The sequence below is a fragment of the Hyaena hyaena genome, unplaced genomic scaffold (genome assembly GCF_003009895.1).
Source record: "Hyaena hyaena isolate Hyena2069 unplaced genomic scaffold, ASM300989v1 scaffold_323, whole genome shotgun sequence".
NCBI classification, from domain to species: Eukaryota; Metazoa; Chordata; class Mammalia; order Carnivora; family Hyaenidae; genus Hyaena; species Hyaena hyaena.
Window position 1 is genome coordinate 1,275,070 of NW_024080956.1, and position 15,099 is coordinate 1,290,168.

At 35.9% G+C, this 15,099-nt stretch overlaps 1 protein-coding gene across 3 annotated transcripts in view; it reads right to left on the bottom strand.

Moving 5' to 3' along the window:
• The window catches only part of NCAM2 (neural cell adhesion molecule 2), a 505,403-nt gene that overhangs the window by 77,938 nt on the left and 412,366 nt on the right, over positions 1 to 15,099 (bottom strand). For all 3 annotated transcript variants that reach the window (XM_039248946.1, XM_039248948.1, XM_039248947.1), the window contains one exon: positions 906 to 1,079. In XM_039248946.1, coding sequence (XP_039104877.1) covers positions 906 to 1,079 — 174 coding nt within the window. The remainder of the gene's footprint in view (positions 1 to 905; positions 1,080 to 15,099) is intronic.

Here is a 15,099-nt window from a genome sequence, read left to right on the forward strand (position 1 = left end):
GAACAAGCAGGTACCAACACAGGTGAAACTAGGATGATTTTACCTGTTCTATCTTCGAGGTCCACTAAAACAATCCTTCAGAGGAGGGTTCATGCTTTTCTTCATAGTTCAGCTCATGCTTTTCACAGAATCCTTACACCATACATATTAGGATCAGGGGCCAGCAGAGGAGCGACACTATAATTTCCTCACCATTTTCCTTACTATTCTTTTGTAGTTCTAGATCTCTATCAATAGACTCCACCTCTCATAATTTATTATGATTTCCTACATTAGTTTCTTCTTGTAATGGGAAAACATATCACATTTTCACAACATGATGAAATTCTATATAAATGAACAGAAGTGCTGTAAATTGTTTTAGCTTCTCGGAATTAGCTTATTCTATTGCTCCACCTGCCATAATTAGTAGTAAAAGCTCATGTTTTTGAAACATAATTTTGAAATAAATTTTAACAGACAGATGAATTTTTATAGATTTTTTCATAAATGAATGTATAATATATCTACATTTTATAGTATGACTTTTACACCTTCTTATGGAAGAGGTCTTATTAATAAATGAAAAACAAGCACATGTTTTAGAATATTCAGTCATCCAATATGACACGTCAGCAGTTGTTTCTCCACAACCAAAATTTTAAATACTAACTTTTCTCCTCTAATATTGAACTTTGGAGATGTTTTAAAACCCATCTTCATTAAAGATAAAAAATTTCCCAATCTTTATTAAAGTTATTCTCAAGAAGAATAGGGCAGTAGAAATGTCTTCCAAAGTCTACTAAAAGAAAAAACAAACAAACAAAAAACAACAGGACATATTGAAGAAAAATAAAAACCCAATCACACAAGCACGTTGAAGATCAGCTTGAATTAACCAACACAATTTGAAATCACTGACTCACTTTGAACTCCATGGGAGCGTACTATTTTCCAGGTTTCTGATGCCACTTCTTTGACATCCACTTGATAGTGATGAATGGGCACACCTCCATGGGAGTCTGGCTTGTTGAAAGAAACCTTGGCTGTGGTCTGTGACAACTCTATAATCTTCACTCCATAGGGACTGGATGGCACATCTACGAATGAGTAGAAACAAAGGAAATGTAAGCCAGGTAATATGGATGACCATTATTTAAACTTATGGTATTTTGAAAATTAGGAATAAAGGAAAATTTCTCCCTGTATTGCTTATTATGTTTGAATTACAAAGCTTGCATAAACTGCTGAATAATGTGTTCAAGTTACAAGAAAGTACACATTAGTCAATCTTTATAACTACAGCAAATAAAGATTAAAATATTCAATAACAAATTTAATTGATTGAGGCAGACATGTTACTTCTACCTTTTCTATACAATATTAGGATTTTATTTGCATTCATGGAAAACAATCTCCTGTGTGTGTATGTGTGAGAGAGAGAGAGAGACAGAGAGACAGAGAAAGACAGAGAGAGAGACAGAGAGAATGCAGATACAATGAAAAATATAAGAAAAATTAGGGGCGCCTGGGTGGCTCAGATGATTGACCATCCGACTTTGGCTCAGGTCATGATCTCACGTTCATGGGTATGAGCCCCTCATGGGGCAGTGCTGGCAGCTCAGGGCCTGAAGCCTGCTTCGTATTCTGTGTCTTCTTTTCTCTCTGCCCCGCCCCTGCCCACACTCTGTTTCTGTCTCTCAATAAACAAAACAAACAAACAAAAAACAAACAAACATATTTATATGAAGAAACAGACTTTACTGAATTATTAGTATAAATAATTCTCTTGTGAAAATATGAGATTTATTTTTTTCTTGTTCATTAAAATTATATTAATAATTCTGGGAAAGTATTAAGTTTAGAGCACATGCCATTATGAACTAAATAAAATGCCAACTGTCTGTTTTAGTTTCATTTATGTATAATTTAACTAAAATAAACCTTTATTTAAAATATTTAAGTTGTAATCCTTGTATTAAAAAAACAGAAAATCTTTATTGTGTGTGTTTTTGTATCAAGCCATTACTCATATTATTTAAAGCTCAATAAAGTATCCTGAAGGAAACTTTATTTCATTTTCTAGCAGACAAAAATTTATACACAATTCTCAAAAATTCTAAGGAGGTAAGAGGAGACAATAAGGGAGAAAAATCTCATTGAGGAAATTGATGAAACTTCTACTACAGAAACATGAAGAATTAGAGTCACATTAAACATTGAAGGGATCCCTGTTTATGTCTCTCAATTTATCTTTCTTTTTTTTCCTTGGGTGCAATAATATTTACACCCAAGTGGGGCTCAAACTCAAGATCCCAAGGTCAATAATCACATGCTGTACTGACTGAGCCAGCCAGGAGCCCATGTCTCTCTTTCTTTTCAATATAACATTTGACATAATCATAAAATTGGAAATTTACATAAATTTTACTTAAAATGTATGCACATTATAAAATATATATTTAAATATGCCATTTTATCTCTGAACATAATTTTATAAAAACAAAAAAACATGATTGAAAATAACACAGTAAATGCAAATTCCTATTCTGATACAATCAAACATTCATATAGAAATCTCTAATGGCTGTCAAAAGTCAAATGTCCCTTGTTTGCTGAAGCTGAAGGAGAGCACTGTAGATCATATCGAAATATGACTTACAAATGATAATGGGCAAAAGCCAGGAGGTCAGGTTTTTGGCCTTTTGGATGTGAATACTGCAGAGAAATGCAACTATGTCCATTTCAGCTCTAATTAGTAACTGTAAATTATTTGGAGATCCTATTTTAAGTGAATTATGGTATAACTCCAAAGTTGGAAATAAATGTGTAGAATATCAATTCTTCTCAAAGTCATACTGCTATTAAAATCTTATCTGGAAATAAAAATTGTATGTTATCTGAATAACCTATGAAAAGTCACCATACATAAACATTAGTATAGTTTCATGTTTCTTTAATCCCTAGATTATAACTGTAGGTTCTTTTTATCTGTAGGTTTGACCTAAAGTTTACAGAAAGGAAACACACACACACACACACACACACACACACACACCATCACATTGACTGTTTATGAGACTGACAATTCTTCACCCCATACCTGTGACTCTCTAATGTCAACTAGGCCTGAATTGGACATAATGGCAATTATAATCTTCATTTTAAGGATACATTTAAAAAAGAAAGATATTGGGGTGCCTGGGTGGTGGGTAAGTGCCTGATTCTTGATTTCAGCTCAGGTCATAATCTCATGATTTGTGAGTTACAACCTACATCAGGTTCTGCATTGACAGTGCTGAGCGTGTTTGGGATTCTCTCTGTCTCTGTCTCTTTCTCTTTCCCTTCCTCCAAGTAAATTAACTTTAAAAAAAATTAAAAAAGAAGTACTGAAGTGGGGAGAGGGAGATGTGATAGCCCTTGGGCTCCACCTTTGACCACACATATGGAATGGACATGGTCCTTGGTTTTCACTATGACCACAGAGATATGCACTATTGGTTGGGCTCTGCACTTGATATGATACAACTACAGATAAATAGAGGCCTTTATTCTTAGCATAAAGGTACCATGACCGAAACCTGGTCATGACCAAGCAGGTATCTTTTTCTAGTCAAATAGTCTATTTTCAGACCTGTTGACTCTTACTTTGGTTTTTCATTTTTATTTATTTTTTCTTGGCCTCTTCTTTCTGTTACTTGACTAAAATAAAAGCATGCTTATAACTAGTATCTTCCTAATTTATTTTATTTTATATTCTGATTTTATATGTCCAATCACTTACTGACTACCAAATTATTTCATATATATATACCCACTGAGTAAAGGGACTGGAATGTACTCAGTCCCCAAGAAATATATGATGAATTAAACATTTCAGTAATTAAAAATAGTATACAGAAGTACAGAATATATTCAAGTGAATAGAGCTTAATACGCCTAGACCCAATATCTCTAATTATTCACTCTCTTAATTGTTTTTTAATCACATTCGTTCTTGAGTCTATCTCTTATATACATCACAATAAGTCACAAAGTTATTTCCATCATTCCCACATCATAATTTTTGTGTTCAACTCCTTCTTCCTGTTTCCACTGTTAAGCCCAAGTCCTATCTGCCTCTACTGCAATGCCATTAGTGGTTCTTGGCTTCCTTTCTTATTGGACATCCCACCAAATTTCAATCCATGTGGTGTGTAAGTGCAAAATAAATCTTTTTATTTTTTTAAATTTTTAATGTTTTATTTATTTCTGAGAGAGAGAGAGAGAGAGAGAGAGAGCAGGGGAGGGTCAGAGAGAGAGGGAGACACAGAATCTGAAACAGGCTGCAGGCTGTGAGGTAGCTGTCTGCACAGAGCCTGACGCGGGGCTCGGACATATGCACTGTGAAATCATGACCTGAGCCAAAGTCCGACGCTTAACTGACTGAGCCACCCAGGCGCCTCATTTTTTAAAAAAAAATTTCTTAATGTTCAAAATCAATCTTTCTAAAGCACCACTCTAATCACGTCATTTCCATGAGCTGGGTATTCAGAAGCTTCCTCCTCTTTATAACATGAAGCTTAGACCTTTTAGTCTGGCTTTCAATATCCTGAATTACCTAACCTCACTGGGTCTATACAAACGGAGGATCATATTGTAGAAGGCTATCAAACACAGTCCAATGTTTCAAGTGGGGCTTATGGATCTTGAATTCCATACACAAAGCTTCCATCATTGTTAGTATATTTTTTCTAAACTACACTTGGCACCCTCCATCTCAATAATTAATGAAAGTCACCCATCAGTGAATGAATAGAACAACTGTACAAACCATGTTTTCTTTATTCATTCTTTTCACCTCTACTAGAACCAATATAGAGTTGGATGAAGAGCCTGGATATAGATCATCAGAATCTACGGATACAAAGTCTTGCTTTGCTACCCTTCTCAGCTGCAATCTTGGACAAATCTTGTCTTTTCAACCATCAGTATCTTTCTTTCTACACTGGAGATTAGAGTAATACCCACTGCTAAGGTTGCTCTAAGTATCAAGTAATGTGTATCATAAAACAGAACGTGAGATACACTAAGCACTTAGTCATTGTAATTTTGTTATCCTTCCCTGATAACCATACTCCTTCTATTGTGCATCCACTGACACCTACTAATATTTTAGTTAAATGGAAGGTAATAGGTCTAACACTGAGGTTCAGCTTAGAAATGTGAACAGTGTGTAAAAGCAAAGCATTGGTGCCCTAACTTAGGAGTAGGACAGAAACAATCTTTAGCAGTTTGTTGTAGGCATTGCTGGATGACCCTGCACAAATTAAATGTATTGGCTTTTAGTTTCATTATAAACAAAAAGGTAATAATGCCAGCACTGAAGTTGCTGTTGTGAGGTTATGTTGCTGGATATGAATCACTGGAAATTCACAAAAACTATTTACCCTTATCCTTTCTATAAAAAGGTTGTCAGTATATACATAATACTGATGAACTTTTTGATATTATGCATATCCCTAAAGTCATAGTTTGGTCAAAGTAAAAAAAAGCAAAAACTTCTAAAATGTCTGCCTTGGTGATTATTTTATCTTGTAAAAGATCAAGAAACATTGGAAAAGTTTGACTTTAATTTTGATAAAATAAAAGAACGGAATTAAATAAAGAGGAACTAGTAAGTGAAGTAGAAGAACATGAAGCCGGGTCCCTGGGTGGCTCAGTCAGTTGGGCGTCCGACTTCGGGTCAGGTCATGATCTCCTGGTTTGTGAATTCGAGCCCCGCGTTGGTCTCTGTGCTGACAGCTAGTTCAGCGCCTGGAGCTTGCTTCAGATTCTGCGTCTCCCTCTCTCCCTGACCCTCCCCTGTTCATGATGTGTCTCTCTCTCAGAAATAAATAAAAAAATTTAAAAAAAGGAAGAACATAAAGCCTTATTTTAAAAAAAGAGCACTGTAATCTGATATACATATACATAGGTGTTTGAAAACAATGTATCAAATATTTTGTTCCTCTGCCTACCAGAAAAAGCAGGGCAGAGTGAAGCTATTCTCTATAAAGCAAAATTCTGAAATTCTATTTTAAAAGATACTCAAGTGAACGAATATGAATGGAACTCATGAATATAATGTGAGTACATAGGGAATGTTGGATGAGTAAATGTTTTAGAAACATTTCTAATGTTAGAAGCATTGGGTGGCTCAGTCGGTTAAAGCGTCTGACTGTCTGACATCAGTCGGAGCCCTGTGTTGGGCTCTGTGCTGACAGCTCAGAGCCTGAAGCCTGCTTTTAATTCGCTGTCTCCCTCTCTCTCTGCCTCTCCCTTGCTTGTGCTCTCTCTCTCTCTCACTCTCTCTCTCTCTCCAAAATAAATAAATCGATCAATACTTAAAAGAAAGAAACATCTTTAAAGTGAGATGAACCATGGCATTACAAACCAGTATTTCCTCAGGCTTCAGGATAAACCGAGATATAATATGTTGAAGACAGCAACAAGAAGGATTCAGTGTGTGTGTGTGTGTGTGTGTGTGTGTGTGTGTGTCTGCGTGTGTGGTGTGTGTGTGTGTGTGTGTGCTTTAGCTCTTCACACTCTCTTCCTCAACTTCATCCACAAGTATCAACAAACATAAATAGACCTCAACAGAGTAAAAACATAAGTAATCAGGCAAGTTCACTCAAATTGTACCCTATCACTTCTGAGATGAACCTATAATGGAAGGCTTCCCTTCTCTTTTCGAAAACCAAACACTCCATTTCTGAAGGGAATTTCTTTAACTTTTCTCTTCTCCAGAACACTACAGCATCAGATAGCTCTTCTCTTCCCTTTTCTTCTCTTTGTGATTTTAGTCTTCCTTGCAACTATTACCATGAACTATAATTCCCACATGACAAATTTTCTTCAGTACTCCTCTCTCCTCAGTCAATAAACTCTTATTTTGTTTCTCTGTCACTCTATTTCAACAGGTTAATTTCTTCCCTGACATCTTTACTTCTGGGAATTTGATTTCCTCCATTGCTGGGAAGCTGGTGACCATTCTATGGTTCAGCATCACTGACTCAGCTCTTTCCCCACAGATGAGGATGTGGTATTGCTAAACTTAGATCAATTGGAAGAGTTTGATATTTGTCAACCTTCCCTTAAGTGGATTTACTCAAGCGAATATTTGGCCAGAAATATGCTTTATATCTAGATAATAGAAGTGTCTTAGACATTTTCTATTGACACATCACATCTATTTCTACCATCTAAACTACTGCCCTTTATCATAAGAAATGGAAGGCTAACTATTCCTTTCCCAGACTCACTTGCTGGTGTGGTTTTAAGTGTTATGAAGGCACCTAGGTTGAGATGCAGGAGTATGCAGTTTAGTATGCTGAAGGGTCATCAACGCCACTTCCGCTTTTCTGAGAAAGTACATCCGGACAAGGGACCTGCAGATGTGGATGACGGCAGAAGCCAGACTCCCTGCTCCACAGCCTGTCTGTGCAATTTGTGGGGCAGAGTGGCTGTGAGGTCAGCACTGTGATATCTCAGCAGAAAGGCTCCTTGACCTCTGGTTAGCAGTTGCAGACTTGACCCCTGAACTGCCCTTCAGTAATCTGTGACCTTGAAGCCAGAACACTGGTGGCTCTTTCATCCTCCCTTTCCTCTGCCTTCCCAATGATTCTAGAACCACCCAACCCTCAATGTTAAGTTTCTTTCTGCTTGGTTTCTACGTCAGTCTCCATCTGATAAAAGTCCTAAATATTAAGGGAATTGTCACATAAAGGATTGACCTTTCTGGATTTAGGAAGACCACATAATATGCAGCATTACCATCAATGCATGCCCCTCAGGGACTATGCTGGGAGGGGTCTGCCTGCTTCTGCTCTGATTGGCCACCCTTTTTCCAGTAAGATTTTGTATATATTTTTCCTCCTTCAGCTGTAAACTTAATCTAACATCATAGCAAATCTGCAACACATCTGAAACCCTGTCCATTTCTTCTTATTTCACTGTCTATCTGCTGTTCTTTAAATCATTATTCTATTAATCTTTTCATCGCATTTGATCACCCATGTTTAAAATTTTCTTCATGCAAGTGGTTATATTAACTCTCTGAATAATTGTTTTTCATTTTGTTTGTTCCTACACTTTTAAGTATGGCAATTAAGCTTAGGTAACCTAAGGATCTCTCCCTAATTATATCATTTTTATCTCTGATATTTTCCATTGAAGTGCTCATTTACTCCTGAGGTGTGAGTGGATATTATTTCCCTCCATATTACCTAAATGTTGACCCTCACAAGTCATGGACTCCCATCTCCCATTATTAACTGAGCATTTCAATTACCAGTAAGCAAATTAAATAAAACATAATAAATCTCTGATGCATTCAATAATTTATGTAAATTTATTATTATCCACGCAGTTGTTTATGTCTGGGGTAAAACTGAGACAACAGTCACTACTCTTATGGTGGTTACACTGTAATTACATAAAAGTAATTATATATTAATTTTTATTATAATTACTGTGGTCAATAATTAAGCAGGTAAGGGAGAAGGTTGGTGGGGATGGGCATGACAGTTGGAGTATTATGGTGAACAAGAATACCTTTGTTAAAATAAGTAATATTTAACCAAGGGCTTAACGAAGAAAAAAAAAACAGCTCATGAAAATGCTAGGAAGATAAAATAGTAAGCATAAAGATGAGATATGCCTTGGGTTTTTAAATAAGAGGGGCCATCTGCGCAGAGGGCATGGCTAAGGTGGAGAAAGGAGACAAAAGTCAGAGGAGGCCAATGGAAGCAGGGTACAAAGAAACCTTGTAAAGCCTGATAGGCCTTCGTAATCACTCTGGTTTCAAATCTGGACAAAATATTAAGCCACTGAAATGCTTCAAGCAGAAGAGAATTATGTTTTGTTTGCTCAGTTTTTTATTTTAAAGAATAAGTCCTCTTGATTTTTTAATTTAAACTCCTTTAGGCAGACATAGGCCAAAGTAGGAAGGCAAGTTTCAGAATTTATGCAATGATCTATATTAAAAGCAAAAGCAAACCAACTAACCAAACTAATAAAAAAACAATGAGGGGTGCCTGCATGGTTCAACCAGTTAAGTATCTGACCCTTGATTTTGGTTTAGGTCATGTTCCCAGGGTAATAGGATTGAGCCCCATGTTGGGCTCTGTGCTGAGTGTGGAACTTGCTTAACATTCTCTCTTTCTTCCTCTGCCCCCTCCCCTGCTCACATGCTCTCTCTTTCTCAAAAAAATAAACAACAAAAAAACCCCCAAAAACAAAAACAAAAAACCTAGAAAACAGAGTTTGATTTCATGAGAGCAATGAAACTCTGGAAATTACTTGCCAGTATAATCTACAGGAGTTCTCAAGGGGTTGGGCCTGAGTAAATAGGTAGATTCAAGGATGACTGTATGTTTCTTGATCAAAACAACCGGAAAGAGACAGTTGGCATTTGCTGAGGGAAGAATGAATGACACAGGAAGATATGTAGAGGTGAACATAGGAAACTGGTTTTGGATATCTGGACATCTGGACATTTGCATTGCTTATAAAACATCTAAGTGGAGAGGGAATTAAACAGTGAGATATAAAAGCATAGTATTTAGGGAAAAGATCCAAACTAAAGATATATATTGAAGTTATAGAATACAGGTGGTATTTAAATCTGTGAGAATTAGCATATCAAGAATATGAATTTTTATAAAACAAAAAGATATCCAAAAACCAAGGCACAGTAACTTTTAGAAGGTCAAAGAGATTTCTAATAACTAGCAAAAGAGACTAAGCAGAGCCCCGTAAAGAAGGAAAATCTTCTTGGTTGGACTATGTTGGACGGTGGAGAGATTCTTCAAGGAGAAAGAAGTGATCAACTGGATAGTATTCTGCCTCTAGATCAAGAAGTCTGAGGATTGAGAATGGACCACTTGATTGAGAATGAGAAGGTAAACAGATACCTTAAAAATAGCGGGTTTTATAAGAGAAGTAGAGGAAAAACCTGACTGGAAGAGTGAGAGGAAAATAATTAGGCACAAATATATTTGATTCTTTTGTGAAGTTTATTTATTAATGGAGAGTAGGGGTGCAGAGAAATGATACAGTGGCCAGAAGGATTTATAAAGTTAAGATGATTTTCTTAAGGCAAGAATTATTTCTACTTTGGAAATAAAAGCTTACTGTTTTTACACTGACACCCACCAGAACAAAAGAAAAGCAATCCATCTGCCTGTTATATACATATGGAGTCACACATGTATATGTACATACCTATAAAGAATATGTATATTCTACATTTCCCCTTTCTGGAACAGTGACAAATACCTTAAGATGTTTGAGTTCATACGTACATATTTTGGGCTATTTAGAGAAACAGAAAAACTGGCAATTGCTCAGTACCCTATGCTATGTTGAAATCAGTCTATAATGCTATCAAGATAATTGGATCATGTTGCTTCATGACTAAAGAACTCCAAATTTCCCTTGATATATACATGATGCAGGAGAATGATAGATGTTTTAGAGGAGATCTGTAATTTGACTGTACTTTTCTATTTTCATCACCACCACTGCTCCCCTCATACAATATAGCCTCCAGGTTCCCCTTTCTCTACAGTCCATGCCATGTCACAGCATGGGATCTTTGTATAGTCACCTTGATGTTTTCTATCTTACCCTTTCTTTTCTTTTTTTTTTTTTTTAATGTTTTATTTATTTCTGAGAGAGAGAAAGAGATAGTGTGAGCAGGGGAGGGTCAGAGAGAGGGAGACAAAGAATCCCAAGCAGGCTCCAGGCTCTGAGCTAGCTGTCAGCACAGAGCCCAACACGGGGCTTGAACCCACGAACTGTGAGATCATGACATGAGCTGAAGTCAGATGCTTAACTGATTGAGCCACCCAGGTGCCCCCTTACTCTTTCTTTTCACTGGATCTGTTTCTACCCAGTCTTTTAGACTTAACTCAGAAGTTGACACCTGTTTGAAGCCTTCCCTAAGAATTCCAAACAGAATTCCATTCTGTGTTCCCAAGCATTTAACCTACACTTCTTCTTTTTTTTTTAATTTATTTTGTTTTTACAAATAGTTTATTGTCAAATTAGTTTCCACATAACACCCAGTGCTCATCCCCATGAGTGCCCTCCTCCATGCCCATTCCCCCTCCCTGCTACATCCATCAGTTCTCAGTTTTTGTCAGCCTTCAAGAGTCTCTCATGGTTTGCCTCTCTCCCTTTCCCCCACCATTTCCCCCCTTTTTCTCCCCCTTGGTCCTCTGTTAAGTTTCTCCTAATCCTCCTATACGTGCAAACATATGATATTTGTCCTTCTCTGCCTGCACTTCTACAGCAATCCTTTTCTTAAGTACTCTAACTTAAATGTAAAGACCAGGGGCCATATATTACTCATCTTCAGATTGCCAAGGTCTGAAACAGTGCTTGACATTTACTAGAAACTCATTATACATATGTTGAGTGAGTGAATTAACAAATAATTAAAAATTGATGCAAGCATGGACTCCTTGAAAATTAGATCTAGCTATCCTATTTCCTTTATTTTTAGAGAAGCATGGGAGTTAGAAAATTAAGATGATACCAAAAATAGTTTCTGAAGACATGCAAAAGTTTTCCTCGTAGTTTTGGGGGGAAAAAGGAGCCTGATGTAAACTTTCCAGAGTAGATAATAAAACTGATCATGTAAGAGAAACCTGGCTTTACTGCCAATTGAAGAAAGTGTGTTTCCAAATGAACTTTAACCTGCTTTCAAGTTTTATGTAACAAGGGTCTGGACAAAATATGATCCAAATACAAGGACAAGTAGAATGACTATAATTCCATATATACAGAATTCTATTCAGTTGATCCGGGTTAATCTGTAAGCAGATCTCTATTCTCAGAAATGACTTAATAGACTTCTCCAGAACTTGGGTGAAAATACAGATGTGTCACATCTGTGGTCACATTTCTTGATATTTTTGAATTAAGTCAATCCTGGAAAAAAGGCTAGATATCGGATTTGACAGGGTCTCTCAATAGGTTAAAAAGATGAGCCCAAATGGACAAGATGAGATTTAACAGGGGTAAGTACAGGGTCCTGACTGAGGTTAAAATAAAAATCAATTGTGGGGCACAGGACTGGAGAACTCACTTAAAAACAGTTTGTGAGAAAAAGATCTAGGCTAGAAGGAAAAAATTGGCAAGATCAAGTGAAATTTTGTATCCTTTAGTAGAAATATAGTGTCAAAATTAAGTGAGGTCATCATCATCCCATTATCAAATTTTACTATGAATTGGTCTACAATGTTCAGATCTACGTATTTTTCCTAGATCTATTTATTATATCTAAAGAGGCATTTAACACATTGATTTTTTACCCAAAGATGAACTATCAATATGAACTACAGCTTGGCCATAATAGTGGCTAGCGAGTATTTACTAAGTATGTGACCTGTGCTGGGGCTTTGAATTCAGTTTTTTCACTTAGTCTTCACATAAGTCTGATCAAGTGGCACTTGGAATGGCTTCTGTGGAGCACTGAAACCCCCTTCCAGACAGAAGCACCCACTACCCAATCTGGGATGTGTTGCCTGACAGCTGACAGCAGAGTCCTTCTCTTAAAAGTGCCCAGGAGAAGGTGGCTTTACCAAAAAATCATATCCATTAATGAAGCAAATGTGAGCTCATCATATTAAGATTTAATATGAAAAGATTACTGTTGAAAGTAAAATATAACAAAGATGAAATGAATGAAAAAAGTTAAGATTATGAGTCATTTGATAAAGCTTACAAGTTATATTAAAAATCTTGAGAAAATTTTTAAAAAATATACTATATACATAGGAATATATAGACTGCCTTGTCATACCACAATTTCATGGAAGTAGAAAATTGTGAGGAAGGAATAATTGTTAACTCTACAGTTGTAATTTGATTTACCTTAAATGTGCTCTACATTTTAAATTTGCCCCAAGATAGGTATCTAAACCAAAAAAGAAATTACATTTTCTACTTAGAAAGAAAGATTATCACCTAGAAGTGCAGTTGAAAAAATTTCATGAAGTCTTAAAAATATATGGTAAAATATATGGTAAATGATAAATATATGGTAAAATATATGATAAATGGTAAACATATGGTTAAAAATTTTTGGTAAAAATTTAATATGACAAAATTGATTATAAGACATATATGAGCTGTTATTTTCCATATAATTATAGTTTTATAAATATAGGAAATAAACCACAGAGAACTGAATCAATCTTTGCTCATAAATACGAAACCAGGGCCTAATAGAAAGACCTTGTTCAGGGCTTTTCTAATTTAATCCAAATGTAGTTAAATATATTTTATTTTAGAAAAACTATTTGAAAAATGGACATAAGTTCCTTCATGTTATTTGAGAGGATATAAAAAGAAAACTGGGAGTTAAAACTAGGAGTTGGCCGATTAAGATCATATTAAGATCAAGAAAAGAATGTTGCCTTCCTCCTGACCCTCAAAAGACACCTTGGGTCTAGTCAATATTTTATTATCTAAATTATCATCATAAAAGATATAATAATAATAAATTACATGTTTACATATTGTTTTCTAATTTCTAAATGTATCTTTCTTCCTTAAAAATAAGTATAAATACTATGTCATGTACTTCTCTGAGCTACTATCAGAATTATGTCGATAACTACTCACGATTCAATTTAGCTAATTACTCTTTGTCTTCTTGGTAGAAGTTTATCAAACTGTTCTTTCCCAGAAGAGATAAAGTGGGAGGCATTGAGGTGAAATATCCAGCTCATGAACACAAGTGGTGTCTGTATGCCAATTTCTATACCCTGTTACACTACACTTCCATATCCTACGTAAGTAGAGATATTCCTCCATTGTTAAAGCTACTTAAGTACTTAAGTAAATTAACATATCTTCATTGTTAAGAACAGTACTATCATCATACTTACTAAGAGATTTAAAAAGAAGATATCTATGGGCAACTGGGAGGCTCAGTCAGTTAAGTATCTGACCTGAGTTCGAGCCTCACATCAGGCTCTCGGCTGTCAGCACGCAGCCTACTTTGGATACACTGTCCACCTCTCTCTCAGCCCCTCTCCCACTGGCTCTCTCTCTCTCTCTCAAAAAAAAAAGCAATTAAAAAAATAAATTTGTAAAAAAAATTGTCTAAATAAGTTACTGTATTTTAGAGTAAAAATTATACCTCCATATTTGAAAACACCAGTTGTCTTAAAAGTGATTATTTAATACGCAAAAATTTTCAATATTTTATTTTATTGTATTTTATGTTTTTTTAAGTTATTCATTTGTGAGTGACAGAGCACAAACGGAGCAGGGTCAGAGAGAGAGGGAGACGCAGAATCCGAAGCAGGTCCCATGCTTTGAGCTGTCAGCACAGAGCCTGATGTGGGCTCAGACCCATGAACCATGAGATCATGACCTGAGCCCAGGTCAGAAACTTAACTGACTGAGGCACCCAGGTGACCCTGTTTTACTTTTAAATAAATTTTATTTATTTTTAAGAGAGAGAGAGAAAGAGAGAGAGTACAGGTGGGGTAGGGACAGAAAGACAGGGAAACAGAGGATCCCAAGCAGGCTCTGCACTGAGTGCAAAGCCCAATACAGGGCTTGAACTCAAAAACCATAAAATCATGATCTGAGCCAAAGTCAAAAGTCAGATCCTTAACCAACCGAGCCAACCAGGTGCCCTTAAAATAATAAAAAAATAATAAATATCATATTATTATTATTATTATTAATTTAGTTTTTATTTTTGAGAGAGAGAGAGACAGACTGTAAGCAGGGGAGGGGCAGAGAGAGAGGGAGACACAGAATCCGAAGCAAGTTCCAGGATCTGAGCTGTCAGCACAGAGCCCAATACGGGCTTGAACCCACAAACCATGAGATTATGACCCAAGCCGATGTCAGATGTTTAACCAACCAAGTCACTCAGGCGCCCCACCACCCAAATTATCTTTAATAATTTAAAATTATTATTGATTGATGATTATTTTTAAGAATTTCTTTATTATCTTTAATAAATTTAAAACCATTTATAAAAACTTATGTGAAACTACATATGCACACACACAATATTGAATTATTTTTATCAAGAATGCTAACAATTATAATATTCCTGCCAAAAAT